Source organism: Molossus molossus, unplaced genomic scaffold (genome assembly GCF_014108415.1).
Source record: "Molossus molossus isolate mMolMol1 unplaced genomic scaffold, mMolMol1.p scaffold_m16_p_23, whole genome shotgun sequence".
NCBI classification, from domain to species: domain Eukaryota; kingdom Metazoa; phylum Chordata; class Mammalia; order Chiroptera; family Molossidae; genus Molossus; species Molossus molossus.
The window spans coordinates 14,719,586-14,742,816 of record NW_023425359.1 but is presented as its reverse complement, the minus strand read 5'-3'; the positions used below and the strand labels follow the sequence as shown (position 1 = coordinate 14,742,816).

Below are 23,231 nucleotides of genomic sequence, written 5' to 3'. Positions count from 1 at the left end.
AGCCTCTGTGCAGCTGGGCTCTGGTTCAGGACCCTCCGCCACCCCGTGAAGCTCTACCTTTCTGAGAGCCTCAAAGTTAAGCAGCAGTTGGCTACGGGGCCCGTTTGCCTTCCCTGTGGTCCAGGAGCTTCGCAAACAAACAACCCCAGGAATAAGGGGGGGGGGTAATCCAAGGGCCAAGGACTCTTGTTCCACGACAGTGAGCCCAGAGTTATATGCAAAGAAGAAAACAAGGCTCCAAAGTGATCAAAGCAATATCTTTATTTCTAACTTAAAACTTTATTAAACTTGTCAGATAAACGTGAAAAACAAAATGTAGCTGGTATCCAGAAACTATAGCACTGCTGGTAGCAGGCTTTCTCATTACCGGGGAGAGAATGGAATGTGCTTCTTCCTCCCCAATGCTTCCTCAGTGGACCGGGGCCAGAACATGCTGGCACCACCTTCCACGGCCAGGAGAAAGCAGGATAAACTGCTCGCGCGCAGCACTAACGCAGCTCAAACAGTGTTTGCCGACTACGGATGCAGGATGCCTGATCACACACTTCACACAGGGCTCATATATAAACTATCATTAAAACTCCACATGCACACTATATTTATTAGATCCCCACATGGTTAAGATTCTGAGAACTGAAATTTGAATAAAGTTGTGGATTTGCTTTCCATTATAGAACAATTAATGAGACTATATCAACTTAACCAGAATCTAACAGCTAAAGCTACTTTGTGCACATCTATGATTGTTAAACTAGTCCCTTAAATTGTTTTAAGATGAACACAGCACTCCTTCACAGGGAGCAGAGTTTATAAAGAATATACAAAATACAGTATAAACTGCATGAGCTCAACAGTAGCAAAACACAGTTTAATTAAAAAAGTAAAAAAAATATACAAAAATATTAGCCTGAAATGGCAACTCTTCAACCACCAATCTGTGTAAAAATGTTTAAATAGGGATGTTATTCCAAAAATATATATTCTATTTTTTTCTATTTGCAAGTTTATAAAGGCAAACAAACACCTGCAATTGAGGTAGAAAAGCCTAATTTGCAAACTTTGGATTAAGAAAAATACCCTTCCTATGTCTTAATAGCATCTTTTACACACTAGTAAATGAATTCTAATTGTTTCAAAAATTGTAATTCACATGTATTACTTTACAAAACTTAATTTAAAATACTGCAAATGTTTTTGTTAAGCTACTTAGTCCTGACAATTATTTCACATTCAAAATACTGTACAGAAAAATCTGAAGTCACCATATATTACATAAAAGCTATGTATTTACATTTTCAAACGCAGTTTTAGAAGTTCAGCTTAAGCAAACCACTCTTAATGGTGTCCCTTGAACAGTACCACTGCTCTCTCATCCCTCCTACATAGCATTTGACATGAGTCTGGTTTTTACTTTCCAATCACAAAACTAGTAAATGCTTCCATTTAAAGGGAAACGAATGAGAATTCTATTCTTACTGCAGCAAAACATAATGCACTTGAATTGTAACAGTGTTTTCATGTAAGAACCAACTAACAAAGACCAAAAGTTTAAAAATCTAAACCCATAAACATCAAAAGTATTCTTCTCAGGGCATTGATAAGACTGGTTTCTGCTTGCAGATTTTTAAGACCTGAAAATTCCCCATTAGAATGCAAAGTCTAACATCTTTATGCTTTTCCTTACGTTAATTATGATTTAATAAAAATAAACATGGACATAGTAAAAGACCAACTATTGGGCTGCATAGTCCTGACCCATACAGACACTTACAGATCCACTCAGTGCAAAGAAAGGTTGTGTGGGACTCGGCGCCATCAGTACACGCGGGGCAGGATGCGGCGGGGCACGCGCCGGCAGTACTCGGCCGGTCAGTACACGTGGGGCAGGATGCGGCGGGGCACGCGCCGGCAGTACTCAGCCGGTCAGTACACGCCGGGCACGATGCGGTAGGGCACGCGCCGGCAGTACTCGGCCCAGGCCGCACCGTACTTCCTCCGGCACTGGCGCTCGTCCCGGGCCTCGCGGTGCACCAGCAGCGCGGTGAAGTAGATCACGTAGAAGTACGGCAGAATGTGGTTAAAACCTGGGCGGAAAGTGTTCAGTACTGTGATTACCTCTACTGCACAATAGCAAGCTTTTCCCCAAACCCTCTTCAGAGGTGGGGGACGTCTGGTCCGTGGGCCATAGAAGGACCAAGAAGTCAATACCAGCTCACATCACACCCTCACCAAATTAGTCTGACCAAATATAGCAGGTAAATTTGGTAACTTTGTATGGCCCGAGAATGATGTTATAAATATCCAAATGGCCCTGGGCAGGATAAAGGTCCCTCACCCCTGCGAGTCTAAATGAACCCTAGGATAACTCTGTCTTCAGTAATGAGGGGCACTGCACCAGTTCAGACCATCCCCGTGCGTGGCAGTATTTGAATGAAAAGCTCGTCAGAAACGTGATTAATCCAGTCTAACAACCCATCGTGATTAACACTGTCACCCTCAGTGAAGGGGGGGCAGGCTGGTACAGCAGAATGGCTGCTGCTTCCAAACCAATGTTTCAGGGGGTGTGTACACCGAGTCATGAATAAAAACTTAAATTTCCATATATTCTATGTAGCAAAAAGCATCAGGCACAGTTTAAAACATAAAATCTGCTTTTAGAAGATTAGAGGAAAACGTCAGGCTCTGAGCTCCTTACTCCCCCAGAAGCCAGAGGAATGAGGAGCACCTGCCATGGGCACCCCAACCGCGACCAGAGAGACCCCACACACACCGGCTCTGCCCACGATGCCCCAACAAAGGACATATCCCGTGGGCAGCCAGAGAGTCCGGTTAGTGCTCCTCGTAGTGCTTACCACATGGGAGGGACCACGCCAGGGCCATGATGAGATCACCCAAGTAATTGGGGTGGCGAACAAGGCCCCACCATCCAGAAACCAGAAGACTTTTTCCCGTTGAAGTATGAATGGTTTTTAAATCTATATAAAAATAAAAAACATATTTGTAATGATATGGAGGCAAACAGAGATGTAAAATCTTTTTTTTGTTAATCCTCACCCAAGGATATTTTTTCCATTGATTTTTAGAGGTGGGTGGGGGAAGAGAAACATCAATATGAGAGAGACATAACTGGTTGCCTCCTGCATGCGCCTCAACCAGGACAGGGGATTGAACCTGGAACCCAGGTACTTGCCCTTGACCAGAAATTGAACCCACGAAACTTTGGTGTGTGGGTCAGCGCCCTAACCACTGAGCAAAACTGGCCAGGGAGAGGCATAAGTCCTTAACGCAACATGAATGATATAAAAATAAAACCAATACTTACGTGCAAGCCTTGGATCAGTGGGGTTTTTCCGGAATGCATTTTTCTGAGCATTTGCGCATCGGAAGATTACATATCCACAAACTAAATTTAAAAAAACTTCATGTTAGTTAGCAATTTAGATATAATCTAATATCTCAAAGCATCTATAATTTCACTTAGAGATTATTTCTGAGCTCTGAGGAAATTTCTAAAGTAGAGAATAATTTCTTAAGAATAATTCAAAAACCCCTCAATCTCAGAATATCAGAAGAAGGTGATTATCGTGAAATCATACTGCTTTCCTCATCCATGAGGGAATACCTGTTAGGCAAAACCAGCAAGTAATAGAGACATCCATGAATAGAATCTAACACAGCCCACATTACAATAAAACCAATACTAGAGTTGAATATAATGAAGAATATAGGCTATCTCCTCGGTTAGTTACAATACCTGCTGGCTGTAACATGAACACTTTATTAATTAAAACTCTAGCTTAGACTCAGTACTACAATGTCTTGCACTTAAACATGTCAAATCCCACTGCAATCCTACAAGTTGGTAGCTTTTTTATTCAAATCTAAAATGTCCAAAAGGCCCTGACCTATCACTGATTATTAAGTATTATACTGTCAGTCCTCAATAAAGTAGTAAAAAGTTACAATTATTAGCTTACCTGTAATATACTATCTTGAAGGACTCACAGGCATGGTTGCCATGGATAAACCAAACCAGAATTTCTTCTACCATGGCCCCTAATTAGTGTGGCAGAACTGGCTATATTTGAAGTTCAAAGCTGACCTTCCCAACCCTCCCTCTGGTGGAGATGCTTAATGAACAGTGTGGTGAAGGGAAAGCCCCCTGAAGCTAATACCCATGGACCTTAGCTCCAGCCAAACTGCGCTGCTGCTCACCTTCCCACCACTGCTCCCGGGCTGACTCCTGCCTGACTTGCTGACCTCCACCTCTTTTCTGTCCTCCTCCATAAGCCTCACGTGAGTGTCTAGGAGTCTATTCCCCCTGTTAAAATGGAAGCTGTAAGAAGGCAAGACTTGGCTCCTACTTTTTTTTTATCCTCACCCAAGGACATTTTTCCATTTTTTTGTTCAGATAGAGCGGGAAGGAGAGAGAGAGAGAGAGAGAAACACTGACGTGAAAGGGACACATCGAGTGGCTGCCACCCGCACGACCTAACCAGGGCCGGGGACAAACTGCAACCGAGGTACGTGCCCTGAGCGAGAACCGAACCCGGGTCTCTCTGGACCGCAGGCCAACGCTCTAACTGCTGAGCCAAACCGGCCAGGGCTCTGCTCCTACTTTTTAGGGTGCTGACCACAAAAAGCAGGCAATCAATAGAAAAAAATGAATCATTACTAAAACAATTTCATTTAAAATTATTAATTCAAATTAAATTTATTAAATTTAAAAGCAATCTAGTTTGTTTAAAAATTATCTCTTTAGAACAAACTGATCGTTGTCAGATAGGACGGAGGTTGGGGGTCTGGGTGAAAAAGGTGACAGATTGAACAGCACAAATCGGTAGTTACAAAACAGTCATGGGCTATGACGTCCAGCACAGGGAATAGTGTCAATAATAATGTAATAACTCTGTACGGTGTGAAGTGAGTACCAGACTTATCAGGGGATCACTTCATAAGGTATATAAATGTCTAACCACTATGCTGTACACCTGAAACTAATACTGAATGTCAACTGTAATTGAAAAAAATCTCTTAAAAATTAAAAACAAAAAGTATCTTTTTAGAGAACTACTAAAGAGCCCAAGTATGAAGCATCCATCCTCTTTGCAAAATGCAAGAATCTTATCACTCATACATCACAAATTTCTTCAAACTGAGCTAACTATGGCCATTTAACACATTTTTGACCGTGCACGAGTTAACTCGGGTTTGCAGTTGCATTAGCTATTTCAGTTTTTGAAACTCAGGGTAACATAGGATTATTGTATTTGTGACTCTTCGCCCTGAGGGTCGAAGTTCGAACGAAAACCAGCACACCGTTCTATATTCTTGAAGTAGCTGGGGAATGGACATCCGCTGGTTCAAATGAGTGCAGCTCAGAACCCAATGTGCAGTTTGCCCGAAAACGTGCAGTCCCTGGCGTATGTCTTAGAGATATCTATGCAGTACACAGTGTGTTAAAAGGGCATGTTTTAAACATGTGGAGACTAGAGCACAACAGAGTCAGTACATAACATTTAATGCCCAGAGTGAAATCAATACTCACGTTTCACAGCAACAATTAGAGAAGCCGCCAGCCAAGACACTTCATTTGGATGATGGACTAAATAAAAAGCTTGGAAGCTGTAGATGAAGGGAACCCACACCAAATCTCCAAAAGCCAGCATGAACCCAAACCCGTCATGGATAATGTCCATGGTGGTCAACACTGCTTCCTATTGGACAGAGAGAGGGAAAAGAACTTTCTTAAAAAATTCAGGGAACAAAAGTTTCTAAGTTTAAAGTATTCAAATAAAGTACTAGTTTATAGTAAATTTATAAGGGGCTATGGGAGGGCACACCGGCCCAAATTTTTTTTAAGTGGGGAGGGAGAACCGGGTTCCCCTGGCCTGTGCACCCACTAAGTCGTCCTGAGGGCTTCATCTCCTGTCACTCTGCCTCTCACCCTGTGACCCTGAAATGACAGATCTCTGAAGTGCCTCTTACGCCTCCACACCTTTGCCTGGGCCATTCTCTCGTCCCAGAACACCCTTCTCCAACCTCAGCTTAACCCTCCTGTGAGCTGCCTTCCTTGACCCCTCCCTATGCGACAAGGTACTCCGCAGATGCCACCACACTCCTGTCTGCTGAAGCCAATGTGGGACTGCACCGTGATGTCCGAGTCACTCCCCCCACTGGACGAGGAGATAAAAACTCAGGACCCGTGTGTTCTCACCTCCACCACCCCAGCACGAAGCATGCTGCCTGTCTGCCTTGGAGAAAGTGTTCGAGTCTGTTTGCTGAAGGAGTAATAATATCGCTAGTTGCCTTCGTTTCAAATCCACGTGCACCAATGTAATTTCTAATCGTAATCTGGATTTTCATGTAGATGTTCCACATAAGAAAGTAAGCTATCTGCCAACATGGTACACCAGCTGCTTCACTTCTCATGGTAAATTAACAAAAGCAAATGCAGTCCCTTGTGGATTGGGTCAGCCTGAGCACATAGCCAGATCACCTCCAGACCTGGATACCTGCAGACACTTCCACCTGCTGTGCTCACCACGAGTAAGAGCAAAGCATCACAGGGACTGACATCCATCCAGTTCTCACCAGCCTCGAAGGCGGGGTATTCTCCTCACTGTATAAGAAGCCGAGGCCTGGAGAGGTGAGGTCAGGTCCCTCACCCACACTCAAAGCCATCTGACCCTGCTTTTAAAATTAATTACCTCGTTCCAGAGTGCGTCCACCACGTATAAGAGCTGGAAACTGTTAACCAAAACCATTGCCAAGGATGGAGTAGCACGATTCTGTAACTTCATCTCAGCCAAAAGCATCACCAAGTTAATGACCACCTGAAATAAAAGGGGCAAGAACAGTCTTAAAGTACCTCCTCAGAGGTCCTTAGCAACCAGAGGGAAAGAGGGTCACTCCACAGCCGAGACACCAGCAGATGCCTCCTTAACAAGCAACCACCATCAGTAATAGACATCACATCATAAGCCCTTGACAAGATGCACTGAGAAGGACATAATATCATTTCTGTGGTATTCTTGCCAAAAATGCATCACTCCAGTAACGAGAAAACACTGGACTGCCCTGGCAGGGTGGTTCAGCTGATTGGAGCATTGTCCCAAACCCCAAAAGGTTGCAGGTTCGATTCCAGGTTGGGACGTGTATGGGAGGCAACCAATTGGTGTTTCTCTCACATCGATGTTTCTCTCTCTCTCTAAAAAATCTATAAAAACATATCCTCAGATGAGAATTAAAAAAAACTAGACTAACCCAAATTAAAGGATTTTTAGTCAAGGTCATGAGACAAGGAAAGAGTAAGCAAACATTACAGACTAGAAACCAAAGCAAAATAACAACGAACTGCATTGTGGGACCTGTAGAGGATCCTGGAATAAAGTAAGGCCAACAGTGGAAAAACTGCTGAAACCCAAGGTCTGTGGATTTAATTAATAATACTGTAACAATGTTAATTTGCTAACTGCCAGATGTTAACAATGGGGAAGGAGAGTGACGGATATAAGGGAACTCTGTATTGTTGCAACTCTACACATCTGAAAGACGTGTTTTTTGTTTTTTTAAGGGGAGAAAAATATATATTTCCTCACATGAGTTCATGGACACTGTCACTTTCCTACATAAATAGAAACAACTATAAAAATAAAACAAACTTTTAAGGTTTAGTAACCTGTTAACAGGGCATCTTAACCCTCTGAACTATATTTAGAGTGAAAAAACACTTTAAGTAGACAGATTTAGGGAAAGCTATAATTATTCCTAAAATATACCACCCACAGTTTACTTAAAATTGTCCATAATTCTTTCTAAATCCAAGACTAATTTCTGCTGCGCTGAAATTTAAAAAAATAAGATACATACCCATCCGATCAATCCGGGGCGCAGTTCACAAAAGTATTTGAGATCAAAAGTACCAATCCGAGGATTTAATTCACGGCCAATATAGAAATCATAGATGGCATTTCCTGAGAAGGGAAAAGTTCTTCTTCAAACAGTTTTTTGGAAAAGTTCTATTCTAAACCCAGTTATGAGGCTTTAAAAATGCACAGTTGTGTCTGGCCGGTGTGGCTCAGTGGTTGAGCATCGACCCATGTACCAAGAGGTCGCCGGTTCGATTCCTGGTGAGGACACATACCCAGGTTGTGGGCCTGATCCCCAGTAGGGGGCATGCAGGAGGCAGCCAATTGATGTTCTCTCCCATATCGATATTTCTCTTTCTCTCTCTCTCCCTCTCCCTTCCTCTCTCTCTAAAACCAATAAAGGAAAAAAAAATTTGTTTTAAATGCAGTTGTCTACTCCTCAGGGTCATGATTCAGTCCAGAGGCCTGGCTAATGCGCAGGGGCGAGAGGTAAGAGGAACCATGAGAACTGGACCGCGGGGCTGTGGGCCCCACCTGGGAGCATCCATGCTGCTAGCTGGGCATGGGGCCTGGGGTGCCAGAGCCCCTGGTTTTAAGGAAACTAGAGTTTTTTTTAATGTGTACTTTTTTTTAAATAAGCAACAATTTTTTTTTTAAGCAACCATTTTTTTAATGTTTAAATACTTCAGGTCAGAACCAAACAATTTGAAATCTCTTATTTTTTGTTTTTTAAAAGGATATTTACTACTTGGGACAAAAAAACAGTACTTATCATAAATTATGACCCTACCAACCTTACTAAAATGTTACTGTAAGTTACTAAAATGTCTTACTGCCATCAAGTAACTAAAAGGAAGAGAAATAAAAAAGTATGAGGAAATATAGTTTCTTCCTTTGACTTTATTTTTCTTTAAATCTTTTCTCCATCTTTTTCTCCTTTCTCTTCACCCCACAAGCGGAAGCTAGGAGAGCGGCCCCCCCCCCCCCGTGCCCACGTGCTCACCAGAGCTGGCGGGCGCCAGTTCGGCCCGGGGCACGCGCAGAGCCCGCACGTACAGATACACGCTCAAGCCCACGGAAAACACCAGGGCCGCCAGAGCCAGCTGGAGGAAGTGACGGTACACGTAGTACAGCTCCACGCCCCAGAAGAGACAGGCTCCGACGGCGGCAGACGTCAAGAGGAAGGCGTAGAATCCTTCAAAAAAGCAAAAAATTCATGTCAACCCCACGTGCACATGAGATTTATCCCATTATAAAATAATGTAATGTCCTTTCTTAAAGTCTTCATTATTCAGATGAAATACACTCAAATGTAGGAACAAGGCCTCTGAGGGGGATTCTTCAATCTAGATTCTGTGCGTCTCAGATCATTTTTCAGATGTTTATATGTTAGCTGCAGGTATAAGTAACTTATCTGCATGCCCTGCAGACTGCTGAGAAGTCACTATTTACTAGTCTGTTGAGCTATCAAGTCACCAATTTGAGTCTTTAAAAAAAATAATTACCATTTAATCTATACTTGAGTCTTCTTCCATCAGTAAGAGGTGTTCCTTCTACAACCTTAAAAGAAAAAAAAAAATTTAATTTCAAATCTCCAAAGCACAACACTTTACCACTATACATATATTATAATATCACTTACATCTCAACATGCCCAGGAGGAGGACTGTCTTTAGTAGGGAAATTTAGTAACAAGTTTCAAACATCTGAATGGCAAAACCCTTTGATGAAGAAGTCCACCTTCAGGAATTTTTCTTAAATATAAACCTAGTAGTAAATTCCCAGTGTATGAGACTATCACAATAGCCACCCCCTCCCCAACCACCTTACAAGCCACCACAAGACTAAATAGGCTTTCGTAGTTTCTGTATCTAGTTCATCTGGAGCTCAGAAATCTCCAATGACTGCCCACTGCTTACAAATACATTGGTGAGGTCTTCAACCAGGCTCTCCCCACTCACCCATCCATTCTGGCCCAGGCACCAGCTGATGACAGGCACTCATGTACCGACATGCTCTGTTATTCATGCATACACACTCACCTACTATTCAGTCATTTCATGTGATCCTTCCCCTTCCAATAAGAGACTGAGCCCTTCCTGGATTGGGACCATTTATCTCTATTCAGAACACCCATGGCATAACCCATACAATAGGTCCTGAGAAACACACCACTTGAATGGGATAAGCCAAAGTAAAAAGTCCTCTTGTTCAACAGCAGCCACATTTTACTACCTAAAATAACTATTCAGAAATGTTGCAAGTCATTTTAAACTGTCAAATACTAATATGGTATCATTTTTCTTGGGCTAAACTACTTTACCCTTTCATTAGCTATGAAAGGGAACCCAGGAGAAATGTGATACCAGTTGAGATCACAGGATTAGCCCCACATGCTAATTTCAAAGGATCCTTATCTATTAAAGGTATCTCGCAAATACTGTGTTGCATCTTTAGTTTGTTTCTCTTTCTCGCTTTCTTTCAACCATCAAAACTGCTTTTTTTAAAAATTTTTTTCTTTATTGATTTAAGAGAGAGATGGAAACATCGATGAGAGAGAACACCGATTGGCCGCCTCCTGCATGTCCCCCACTGGGGATCGGGCCCACAACCTGGGCATGTGCCCTGACTGGGAATTGAACCAGTGACCTCCTGGTGCATGGGTCGATGATAAACCACTGAGTCACACCAGCCAGGCAAAACTGCTCTTCTTAGTAAATATTATCTACTTTGAACTAGCCTTACCTAAGTTAACCTGAAGCTGTGATTTTTACTGTAGAGCCTTAACATAAAAATGCCTGAACGTCCACATCACAACCACCCTTGCTCCAGCCAAGGATGCAGTGGTGAGATGGGTCCCAAGTACATTAAGTCTGCAGCTCTGGCCCCTATCAGTGGCATCCGCCACTCCTAGTAAACCTGATCCTTTGGTTTGAAGACAGTTGGTAAACTTGCAAAGCCCTAAGAACAGACTTCTAAATGAATTATTTATTGCTTAGGGAATCTCATGTTCCTTTCAATAGACCCAAGTATTCTACTGAAAGAAGAAAAAACTACTTAGCAATGAGGACAAATTTTAGACGTTGGACGAGTCTGAAAGAACATAAAATGTTCCTGACAACAAATTTCTGAAAATTAGAAACTCATCATATTTTTTTTTTAAAAAAGGTAAAAAATGCAGATTAAATCCATTGAACTCAGTAGCTTACCAACTGATCATTTTAAATCCTGTATCCAAAATGACATATACTAAGGGGGGAATTCTTGTCCCCAGCAACCTGTACCATTAGTTGGGCCATTTGGACAATAGTTTATTCTTTTCTATTTGGCTTGGAAAGTTACACAAGAAACTTCAATCAGATGTTTAAAGTTCCACTTAATAAGCAACTGTTACAGGATTCAAGAGTAAAGGTTTAAACAAACTTAAGTTTGGGTAATTATGAAGGACAGCTTTTAAACTTAAACCAACTGAAAACTTCTTGACTTAAACATGGACAGGGAGGAAACCCACAGTACTCTGCCCCATTAACAAAAACTTACCTTCCCGATTGGCAGTAAGTAGAACAGAGCCTGAACAAAAAACCAGAGGAGGTAGACCCCAAACACTCTGGTTTCCCATAGATCATACAAAGCTGGCAAAGGAGGCGGGAAATTCAGAAGACTGGGCTCTCTCTGTCTACACAGCAACAGCAACAGGAAGAGGAAGGCAGGCAGGCCAAGCATGATAAGAAACACACCTGCAGACAATTAATGAACATTCAAGGCTCAATTTTCAATCCAGTTTTTTTTCCCCAAGAATCATTTGGGGTTTTTTAAGGTCAGAACTCAAGTCTGGTTAGCTGTTTGAAACCAATTTCTAGCGTACCATCAAAAAATCCTAATCTCTACCTGGCATGTCATGTCCTGTGGGCAAGTACCATGGTCACTGAAGTAGTAACACAGCTGATGTCCAGCACTGGACAGCTAATGTCCAAGCTCTAGATCATTTAAAATTCAACCACTATGGAGCAAACATGCTGATACTCCAACAAATTAAAGATCAAAACAGCTAAAAATTATCAGCCTAATCTTAGAAAAGCACACAAAACTTTATATCCCTAAGTTTCTAACAATCAAAGTAGTATCATGTTCACATAACACGTGCAGACTTTCAGTGATGCTGGATGCCATCTTTAACAGACCAGCTAGACAACAATTTACAAAGTCAAAGCAATTAAGTCCTGCAGGATCTGGGACCATTTGGCCAGAAGAATATTTTTTTATTAGCTCATAAGATTTCAGCAAAACCACCCACTTAATAACTCCAAGCCTCTGAACACTTCAGATCTTTGAGTCTCATAATCGACCCGGTCTAGCAGGTAGGGTAGACACCATGACCCCGTTTTATGTCCACAGCTTCCCACTGCTGCTGTGGAAGCCAGGCCCTCAAGTCTGGTATCAGATTGCCCTGTCCCTCATCGCTCACATCAACCTTCCTTTATCACTTCTTTGCACTTCTTTGATCAAAGCCTATTAAGATTGCTAAAAGTGTTCTTTAAAGCCACTCGGGCACCTTTCTACTCTAATCTTGAAAAACGCTCCCACCTCAGGCTTTGCACCTGCTGTTCCTTCTGACTGGAAGCTCTTCCCCAGGCTCCCACCTGGCTCACTGCCTGGCCTGCTTCAGATTCCTCAGAGAAACAGCTTCCTGTTCACTGTTCACGACTCCCGCCGGCCCACCCCACCTGCCCACCCTAAGTCCGGTTCTGACACCTACCAGGTACTCCTCCAAACTCTAAGTCCTTCGTCTGTGTGGCAGTAACTTCCAACGTTCTCGACAGTGTAGTTCCTTTCAGAACAATGTTTTCTTCCTCAGAATCTATTTCTTTTAATTTGATCTCTTCTCTTCTTGGACGAAGGCTATACTGTGTAGATATATAACTACTTTCTTGTGACAAAGGGAATTGTTCCTAGTTAAAAAAATACAAAGTACTAATTATCTGTAGTCAATATTTATCATTAATGCTACCGTATTAACTAATTCAACATCCTAATATAGACACACACTAATAAGAATAAATTTATTAAATTATATTGTTTTTACAGTAGACCCAGACACATGGAAGTAGGGCACAGACTGACATCCCTCAGAAGAGGGGATGGGGGGTGGGGGGGTGGGAAGAGATAAACCACAGAACTTATATGCATGTATGCATGACCAATGGACATGGACACTAAGCCGGGGACAGGGTGGAGGGGGGGGGGGGGGGGGGTGCCAATGGGGTAAAAAGGTAAAATATCTGTAACAAAAAATAAATAAAAATTCATAAAAAAAATAATAATAAAAATAAATAAAAAAATAAATAAAAAAAAAATTATATTCTGTTTTAATTGAAGGACAAATTTTTAGAAAGGACTGTAAGAAGTACTGTGGTTTCCAATATGCTTAACAAAGAAAACGATTCCCAAATGAAAACGAGCGTGGTCATACCTGCGTGTTTTTGTGAGGTATGGCATTCCGCTCTCTGTGTTCAGGCTCCCCATTGTACCTGGTGATGCTATTTCCAAATGGTTTCTGAATTGAAGAATATAAAGCATTTTAACCATATAAATCGTAACTTATTAAAAAAAAGAACCTGATGATAAATCTTTACTATTGTGTTATCAAGCAATAAAGAAAGCCAAAGATTTTCACAGCTTTAATTCTGAAGAATTCGGGATCCTTTGTTAAAAGTGAAAAGGAGTAAAGTTGATAGAATTTTCAGTCTTCAAAAGATTGGGTTTTACAGTGCAGATTCAACATAAGTTCTTTCATCTTTTAAACATAATTAGACTGAATGTTGTAATTTAATCATTCAATAACAACTGTTCTAATAGTATCTGCTATAAAAGAGAAGTAAAAATTGGCCAATTAGTTCTTTAATTCATTAAAAAAAAAATTGAAAAGACATTCATTGCCCCAAAATAGCCCGTAATGGGAAATTAAGAAATAGTGGGTACTTACAGAGTGTTAGTTGGACCCACACACTGCCTATTTTCTGAATTTCATGCTGCCTGGTTTTTATGCAACCTTAAATTTCTCCTCCCCTCCCTTCCTCTCTCCCAGTCTCTCTAAAAATCAATGAAAAAAAATATCCTCAGGTGAGGATTAACCAAAAAATAATAATTTATTCTAAGGAAATACCAGATGTTATATAAGAATATTTGTTTATAATAGTAAAAATTTTAAAAGAAAAAAGCTAAATGTCTACCAATAAGGGAGCTGAATGTAATAATTCTGTTACATCTATATAACTTATTGTATATCCAAAAAAAATGATGTAGAAAAATGTAATGCAAAAGGTTATTCCCAATATTAAAAAATGTTTAAATCTGACTATAAAACAGTATGCATATAATCCAGTTTATTAAGGCTACTAAAAATCTGTAAGCATTTTATCTGGAAAAAGGTAACAATAAGTGAATAAATAAAAATGACTTTTATTCAATTCTTTTTACTTAAAAATATCTGTTTGGTCTACTATCTAAAATAGTCATTGTGCCCTGGCCAGTTTGGCTCAGCAGTTAGAGCGTTAGCCTACGGTCCGGAGGGACTTGGGTTCGGTTCCCACTAAGGGCATGCACCTCGGTTGCAGTTTGTCCCTGGCCTTAGATGGGTCATGCAGGTGGCAACCACTCGATGTGCCCCTTTCTCGTCGATGTTTTTCTTTCTCTCTCTCTCTCTCTCTCCCTTCCTCCCTCCCTCCCTCCCTCCCACTATCTGAACAAAAAATGGAAAAATGTCCTCAGGTGAGGATAAAAAATAAATAAAATATTCATTGTGCTCCAGCCGGTGTGGCTCAGTGGTTGAGCATCAATCCATGCACCAAGAGGTCACTGGTTCGATTCCCAGTCAGGACACAAGCTCGGGTTGTGGGCCCGATCCCCAGTGGGGGGCATGCAGGAGGCAGCGGATCAATGTTCTCTCTCATCAATGTTTCTCCCTCTCACTTTCTCTCCCTCTAAAATCAATAAAGGAAAAATATATATATATTCATTGTGCAAGGTCCTACAGGCCCCACATACCCTTATGGTTCCAAGCTTGAACTTTGAAAGTAATTCCATTAAAAGTATCCTCTTTGAATAGAAAAAGCAATCAAGTAAGTACTTGATGCTAAGAGGGCCAGAATATGTTTCTTTTAAACATTAACTTTTAGCCTGGCCAGTGTGGCTCAGTGGTTGAGCACTGACCCATGCACCAAGAGGTCACCGGTTTGATTCCCAATCAAGGCATATTCCCAGGTTGTGGGTCTGATCCCCAATGGGGGTCATGCAGGAGGCGGCCAATCAATGTTCTCTCTTATCGATATTTCTCTCTCTCTCTCCCTCTCCTTTCCTCTCTAAAATCAATAAAGAAAAAAAAAAGTTTAAAAAATAAACATTAACTTTTATAAGCTACAAAAACCTACTCAGTTCAAACCACAATCTACATCTATTTCATATTTTAAAAGTGCTTCTTAAAAAAACACAATATTAAAGAACATTCTTGTAACTTAAAAACATTATTTTTCATTGGCACTTAAAAGCATTATATCTTCTATTCTTCCATTCATTTTTTTTTCTTTATTGATATTAGACAGAGAGCGGAAGGGAGAGGGAGAGAGATAGAAACATCGATGAGAGAGAACATTGATTGGCTGCCTCCTGCATGCCCCCCATTGTGGATCGGGCCCACAACCTGGACATGTGCCCTGACTGGGAATCAAACTAGCAACCTCTAATGCATGGGTCGATGCTCAACCACTGAGCCACACCGGCCGGGCCCAAACATTCATTTTATATGAACTCTTCCAAAGTCATTACCTTAGATGTGATGTTTCAGTGACATTTTAATAGTTAATTGCAAATAATATGAGTAAATAGATACAAAAAGGGGAAATCTGTGTTTGGATAGACTAAATCTGTGTAAGGATGAAGATCTCCCAAACACATGTACACGTACCAATACCAATGGAGTCAATTTCACTTCCAACACTTCCTTCCTCATCTCCTTAATGTCAACGTTGTGCGAAGCAGAGGCAGATCGCCGGGAACTCTGGCTGGAACTTTTACGTGGTCGGCCAGGGGATCGGGAGCGTGATCTTGACCGGCTCCCTCGGCTCCCTCGGCTCCCTCGGCTCCCTCGGCGTCGGGAGGGAGAACTGGAAGTTGAGCCACTTTTCCTTTGCTTAAAGGAAGTTAAAGGCTAGAGAGGGAGTGGAAGGCAGAGCTTTAATACAAGTCATAGTACACGAGACAGACCACATTACAAAAGGGCAGCTACCCAAAGGCGGTCATTGGTCCCATCCACTCTAATAAACGCCGGGAAATCCTGGGATCTTAGAATCGTTCAGATGAGGCCAATGAGGAATGCTGCAATAATGACCCATCTCTCATGAAATGAACACAGTCTTTCCACTCCTGATTCTCCTTTGAAGGTATTGCCATGAAATGAATGTGTCTAAACCAACTAGCTGTACATTTTCCCAAGAACATGTATAAGAAGAGTAACAATGAACATTGATTAAAGCTGAGATGATGGGACAAAAGAAATCTGCACATAATAACAAGAAAATTAGCCCCCCAGTTCCAGTCTGAACAAAACACACAGGCAGATCTTAGGAACACTACAACTGGGATTACTTAGTGACGTTTTACCCTGCCCTAGCCCAGTGTTTCCCGGGGCCTAGACCTGTGGAAGGCAAATTCCCCCAGCCAAATCCCTCCCACCCCTGTTCTTGGGTGGCCCAGGAGTTAAGAATGGCTTTACATTTTTTAACTGATTGCAAACAAAATCAAAAGAATAAGACTTTGTGACACATGAGAATGATCTGAAATTTAAACTTCAGTGTCCATAAATAAGGTTTTATTGGAACACAGCCATGTCCATTCCCTTCCAGACTGTCTATAGCTACCTCACACTGCAAAAACGATATGGCCCAAAAAGCCTCAAATGTTGCCCCAGCTAGTGTGGCTCCGTGACTGAGTGTCAACCCATACACCAAGAGGTCGCCAGTTCGATTCCCGGTCAGGGCACGTGCCCAGGTGATGAGCCCGATCCCCAGTGGGGGCATGCAGGAGGTAGCCAATCGATGTTCTCTCATCGGTGTTTCTCTCTCTCTTCATCTCCCTTCCTCTCTCTCTAAAATCAATAAAAGGTGGGGGGAAGCCTCAAATATTTACTATCATTCCCTTTATTCAAAAATTTTGCCAGCCCTGGTCTAGAGAACTCAAACTGTGGTCCGTAGGGCTATGGGTTCAAAAATGTTATTGCCCTGCCCAGCGTGGCTCAGTGGTTAGAGTGTTGGGCTGGATTCCCAATAAAGGGCAAGTACCTGGTTTGTAGGTTTGATCCCCAGTCGGAGTCATGTGGGAGGCAACCAATTGATGTACCTCTCTCACATCAATGTTTCCCTCTCTCCCTCCCTCTCTCTCTTCCCCCCCAACCTCCATTCCACTCTAATTAAAAAAAAAAAAAGTCAATGGAAAAAATATCCTCAGGTGAGGATTAACCAAAAAAAAAAAAAAAAGACTCCCTTTGTACATCTTTTTCATTTGCCATTTTTATGGTACTTTACATAAGTACTTGTAACCATGGAGGATCAGATATTTTAAAGCACAGTCCCTCACCAGATAGATTTGAGTCTGGCCTAGGGCTCTTCAACCTAACTAATGTCACTCTCCTGACTGAATCCTCAGTGTTTGGGTTGAAGCCCAAATCCCTCCAGTTCTGACTCCCCCCTCCGCTGGCCCTCACCCACTACACCTTTCTAGCACTTGGTTGTCGGTGTCCCCCGAACCCAAGCCTCTGGCATGCTGCCCTCTCCATCACCTGAGCTTTTCCTATTGGATCTCAGCACTCAGCTCAGGTGTCACCACCTCTAAAAGCCTTCCCTGAAATCCAGTGCCTTCCCTAACCCACGACAAATGTCCGTCTTGCAGTGTATCAACCAGGGACATGACCCATAAGCATATGTCTTCTCCAGCACACTGGGAACTTCTTAGGAACAGAGCGCTGTCACATTCGCACATTCCCGGAGCCAAACACTGCACCTGACCCAAAGCAGCAGCGTGGCCCTGTGCCTCCCAACAGAGTCAGGACTGACTACTCTCGCCTCAAAAACCACACCAGTTATACCCCGCTCACTGTAAACATCTCTGGTAAACCGAAGGAGCACTTACCTTGATATCGCTCTCTTTCAATTCAAGTTCAGTCCCATCTTTGTATTTCACGGTGTAAAGCTGGGATTTGCTGTCATGGCTCAGAACTTCTACTTCAAAATAAAGTGAACTCCCAGGCCACCGACCTCTCACCACTTCGCCATCGGCAAATTTCCTACTTGGCATTTTCGAAACTGTCTGAACAGTTTTAAAGAAAAAAAATGGAGTCAGTGCAATGCACACTTTGTCTTTTTTCATAGACTGAACACTAAAATACAACTTTCCAAAATTTTAACTGGTCAAGATTTTAGGGCCAAAAAAAAAAAACCCATTGGAGGAGAGGACATACAACCCCTTATTTTAAAGTTGAGAAACTAAAGCTTAAAGTAATGTTAACTGTTTTGACCAAAGGCATAAAAATAGACGGCATGAAATGACAGAGTTAGGACAATACAGAGGTTGTTTTCTGCCACATCATGTCTCATTAGGAATCACTTCACACAGGACAATTTAGTCACTGTGGTATCATATGATACTGAGGAGTAATTATGGCAACAAACCAAACGGGTGCCTATGCAAAACTTATCACCTACAGTGACCATATTTCTTGCTAATCAACAAGGCACAATCTCACAAAGGATTTGTTTTCTGATTTATAAATTTGCATCTAGTCTTACAAAGGCTTTAAAAATATATTTGATTTTTGCCCTGGCCAGTTTGGTTCAGTGGTTAGAGCACTGGCCCACGAACCAACGAGTTATGGGTTCAATTCCAGTCAAGTACATGTACCTTGGTTGCAGTTCAGTCCCCAGCCCTGGTCAGGGTCGTGAGGGAGGCAACCAATCGATGTTTCTCTCCCTCCCTCCCTCCCTCCCTCCCTCCCTCCCAGTCTGTCTGAAATAAATGAAAAAATATCCTCGGGTGATATATATATACACACACACACACATATATATACACACACACATTTTTTTCAATTTTTAACAAATTAACTTTATTAAAAATAAACTATCTGGAAAAATCAAGGATATATAATTTACATTATTATAACCCACCAACAGGGAGAATTACAAATCTATAATGAGCAGCAAATTTGGGGTTCTTTCTTAAAGCTTTCAAGTCTTACAACTAAAGTCCCAAATACCTGGGCTAATATGTACCTAGCCTTTATCCTCCAATTATAATGTTCTTTGCCATTGAAACATGACCACAAAGCCTCATATAAACAACTCTAAAAAGCCACAAGCGACCTGGCCGGTTTGGCTCAGCGGTTAGAGCATCAGCCTGCGGTCCCGAGAGACCCGGGTTCAGTTCCCGTTAAGGGCACGTACTTCGGTTGCAGTTTGTCCCCGGCCCTGGTTGGTCGTGCGGGTGGCAGCCACTCAATGTGTCCCTTCACATCGATGTTTCTCTCTCTCTCTCTCTCTCACTCTCTCTCCCTCCCACTCTATCTGTACAAAAAATGGAAAAATATCCTCGGGTGAGGATAAATAAATAAATAAAAAATAAAAAGCCACAAGCAACTACAGAAATTGCTACTTACATGAGGCCTATTTGCCACCTTTTTTCAAACATCAACTGATTGCTAGGTGCTCTGACTCTTAGTAATGCTTCTCCCTCCACTGACCAGCAGGTTCACACTTCCACGTGGCAACTAAGCAATTCCCAATGTATCATCTGGGCATAAAAATATACACCCTTACCCAGCTCCTTCAAGAGCTGATTCACAATGACAACATGCAAGAACTTTTGAAGACACTGTGGAGTTAGGAAAGGGGAAAGTTACACTACCCCACCACTCCCAAGAAAAAACACCTTCATAAGCTCCACATTTCTTCAGTTAATCGCCTGAGAAAAAACTTAATAAGCTTCACTTGTTTAGAAAGATAGTAGCCAGGTTGGTAGATGAAAGGAAACACAACTACTTATCTGATGATTAGAGGATGTCAGTTCATTCACACATTAGTAAAAGAGACAGCTTTCTTTCTTCCCAGCACCTACTGAGATAGCATCACGGAGGGGTGGGGTGTAATGAATGGGCTTGGACATAGAGTAGGAGCTCAGAAGCTCTGAGGATGAAGTCACACCAGGCTGAAGAGTCACCAGAGGGGCACTGGTGAGGCAGGGGGCAGTGAACACCTTGGGACATGGAGGAGGGGCACAAAAAAGGAAGGTGACAACAGCCAGTCTATTTCAACATTTAGCTTGAGCCTCCAAATTCTAAGAAAGAGGAAGGAAATGTGCCCTCCTTCTCTCTTCTCTGTGCCCCCTCTTTCTCCCTGGACCCCCTAAAATCAAACCCTTGTTACTGATACCAGTTCTCTGACACTGGCCAACCAGGGTTGAAAGAAGGTAGTTACATCTTTCTACAAAAAGATGCCATTCAAGTTTCAAACAACTCTTTATAAACTTTTGAAACAGTGTTAGGGGCCTCCTAGATTTTTAGAAAGGCCCTTGGGCAGATTTGGTGCCCTTTCGAAAATTTATTTATTGGCATCTTTCTGTGGTTAAATTAAAATATCTAGTGGACACATGTTAGGTCTCTAAGCTCCATTTTCTATGTTATTTTTAAAGACTTGGGACTTGAGAGCAATGTTCCACATGGTGGTTGAAAGAAAAAACAAACCAGCTCTCCTGAGGAAACCACTGTCTTACATACAAATGTTCCAAAAGATGAAGCCGGCAACAATGTATCCACCCCCACTTTGTACAAGAGCCAAGTACCACTGTCACAGGTGATGATACTGTGCAATCACATCTTAACAATCTTGTGCAGGAGTGAATTGGTCAAGAAATGCTTGTATCATCACCTAATGAGGGCAAGAGACACATGAAGAGGCTTCCCTTGGGGATGTTTTAGCCAAGGGTGTAAAGAAAAAAATTTCTTACTAAACACACTATCCTTATTCCCCATAAGCATGGGAACCCTCGGGCTTTTCTCTATTACGCCACATGCTTGCTAACTTCAGTGTTAATTTGGCTCCAATATGTTACTAGTTAGCAACACCACAGCCCGCTGCTATTCTGTGCTAAGCCGTGTAATACTAAGGGTCTCTCTAAGCGTTCCTTCACTTTTCCAAATAAGTCTAAAGGCAGCAGAAACAGGGAAGCTGTAATGAAGTTTGACAGCTTCCCCTCAACACCTGAGCCCAAGGCTGGCCTACCAGGTAAACCCCCATCAGGAACCCCTGTCCCTGCTCTGTGCTCCTGGGTCAGGATACAAAAAAAAAAAAAGCCACCTTACTGGCTGCAGAGGCAGAAAGGCCTGACTTTCCCCCTAAAAAACAGAAATTGAAAGTAAGAATCCTTCCCCTCCTACTCATTCTTTTCCCCTCCTCTCTAGACTCTGTTCAGAAGGAAAAACAACCGGGCTTGGGGCTCAATCTAAATTATGGTCCAGCCGTTGCCCCCATCCTGTCCTTCGCAGCAGTTGCTACCAAGTGTAGTTACAGATTTGCTCGAGTTTATTTTCCAGGTCCCTGCGGGCTCGGACTAGCCGGGCTCTGGCCATGCCTCGCGCGGCAGGTGAGCAAGCACACTGCACCCTACTGAGCCCTGCGACTGTCCAAGCGCTGTCCAGTGTATCTACTGGGTCGTTCAGAGTAACCCAACCTGACTCCCCACCAGCTCGTGCAATAAAATAGGCGAGGTGCCTGGAAACCGGCCCTCGGCGATCAAGGGCTTACTCAGTGCCCCTTAAGGCTGCGGGAAGGTGTCGTTACGGAGCATTTGTAAAAGGGCGAAAACAACAGGACTGAACTTCAGCAGGAGCACGCCAACTTCGCTAACGACCCGTTGGGGTGTGCAGACCCGCCGGGCGAGAGGACCCGCCGGCCGAGCCGCGAGCCTGCAGTCCGCAGCCGAGAGCTGCCGAAGCGAGACGGCCACGATCCTCAGGCCAGTGACAACCAGCGCGAATCAGTCAGCTCTGCAGCCCGCTTCCCCGTCCGCCAGGCTGCCGCGCCTTTCCTGCCTCCCGCCGGCGGGACCCGCCAACCCCCCAGTGATCTGTCAGGGGCGCTCGGAGCGGCCTGGGAAAGCTGGGGCTGCAGGGCGGGGACAAAGGGGCCGGGGAGGTCCCCCACCAACATCACTTTTCTACGACGCGGCGCGTCCAAAATGGAGGGAAAGGCCCCCGATTTAAAAGCGGCAGCTCCACTTCCGCAGCTGGCCGGCTGGGCCGCGCGCGGTTCAAGTCCCGTCAGCCGCGGCCCGGCCCGGCCCGGAGGAGGGGAGGGCGAGGCGTGGGCACCAGGCGAGGCGCCCGGGACCCCAGCCACACGCCGCGCCCCCCCCCCCGCGGGCCTCCCCCTCCGGCCCCCCGGAGGCCGCCCCGCAGGGAGCCGGGCGGGGAGGGGAGCGCTCACCTGCACCGGGTTCCCGCGGAGACACAGACGACTCCGCGAGAGTCGCCGACCTGCTAACCTGCGGCTGTTCCGCGCGCGCGACGCTGCCCCGCCGCGCTCTCGCGCTCTCGCGCTCTCGCAGCCCGCGATCCCGCGGCCCGGGCGCGCGCTTCCCCGGCCCGCTGCCTCCTCGCCCCGCCTCCCGGGCGGCCTCCGAGGCTTCCATTGGCTCCTCGTCCTTTTGAATCGTCTCCGGCGCTGTCGATTGGTCGCGCGCCGTGGCGCGTCCGTCCCGCCCCGCGGCGGGGCCCGAGAGCTCGGGGAAGCGAGCGGGTGGGTCCGCCCCAGGTGCTGTCCCGGGGCGACAGTCCGCCGGCGCCTTATCTCCGCCGCGCAGGGGCCCTCGCGCTCCCCGCCCTTTCCCTCCTGCCACAGTTGCGCCGCGAAGCGCAGCAGAGACTTTGGGGTGCGGGATGGCTTGGCGAAAGAGATAATAAAAAGCTAGAAAGAAAATAAATTCTTAGAGCGATAATTAAAGGTCCGTGAGCGAGGGTGCGTCTTGCTCAAAGGCTTTCAGTGCTGTGCTTACGTTGTCAACATCGTCCAGGAGCGGGGGGCCAAGCCCTGGCTCCGGGGGCGATCTGGGGCTGCTTTGACTTGGCTGGGGCTGAGCCCGGGTAGAAACCGACCTGGGGGCCAGTGGGAGGGAGGCACCTGGTAAGCAAAGTCTGAGGGTCCCCTACAGCTCGCAGAGTTTGTTCGACGACTACTGTGAGGACAGGGGTTAGTCTAAGTACAGGCTCCACCGAGATATGGTGGGAAATGCTCGATAACGCAGCATGGCACAGAAATTCTG

General features: G+C 44.0%; 1 protein-coding gene across 3 annotated transcripts; it reads right to left on the bottom strand.

The window, feature by feature from the left end:
* Positions 1-1,908: 1,908 nt before the first annotated feature.
* On the bottom strand, positions 1,909-22,488 carry LBR (lamin B receptor). 3 transcript variants are annotated; one of them, XM_036277353.1, is made up of 14 exons: positions 22,397-22,488; positions 18,051-18,227; positions 15,832-16,074; positions 13,342-13,425; positions 12,628-12,820; positions 11,412-11,608; positions 9,377-9,431; positions 8,875-9,066; positions 7,873-7,976; positions 6,711-6,836; positions 5,549-5,717; positions 3,323-3,403; positions 2,853-2,975; positions 1,909-2,084 (listed from the first exon to the last, which is right to left on the bottom strand). In XM_036277353.1, the coding sequence occupies exons 2-14, from the start codon at positions 18,213-18,215 to the stop codon at positions 1,924-1,926; spliced, it is 1,893 nt and encodes a 630-aa protein (XP_036133246.1). In that variant the 5' UTR covers positions 18,216-18,227; positions 22,397-22,488; the 3' UTR covers positions 1,909-1,923. The 3 variants fall into 3 exon arrangements, with proteins under 3 accessions (XP_036133246.1, XP_036133247.1, XP_036133248.1); XM_036277354.1 differs by lacking the exons at positions 8,875-9,066; positions 22,397-22,488; XM_036277355.1 differs by lacking the exons at positions 1,909-2,084; positions 2,853-2,975; positions 3,323-3,403; positions 22,397-22,488 and adding an exon at positions 4,199-4,321.
* Between the last annotated feature and the right edge of the window lie 743 nt (positions 22,489-23,231).

Excerpts from the sequence above, each read along its gene's own strand:
- LBR (XM_036277353.1), bottom strand. The coding sequence starts at position 18,215 with ATGCCAAGTAGGAAATTTGCCGATGGCGAAGTGGTGAGAGGTCGGTGG. Across the intron at positions 9,432-11,411 it reads ACTTACTGCCAATCGGGAAG|GTTGTAGAAGGAACACCTCT; the intron begins GTAAGTTTTTGT and ends TTTTCTTTTAAG. Across the intron at positions 5,718-6,710 it reads TGGACGCACTCTGGAACGAG|GAAGCAGTGTTGACCACCAT; the intron begins GTAATTAATTTT and ends TCTGTCCAATAG.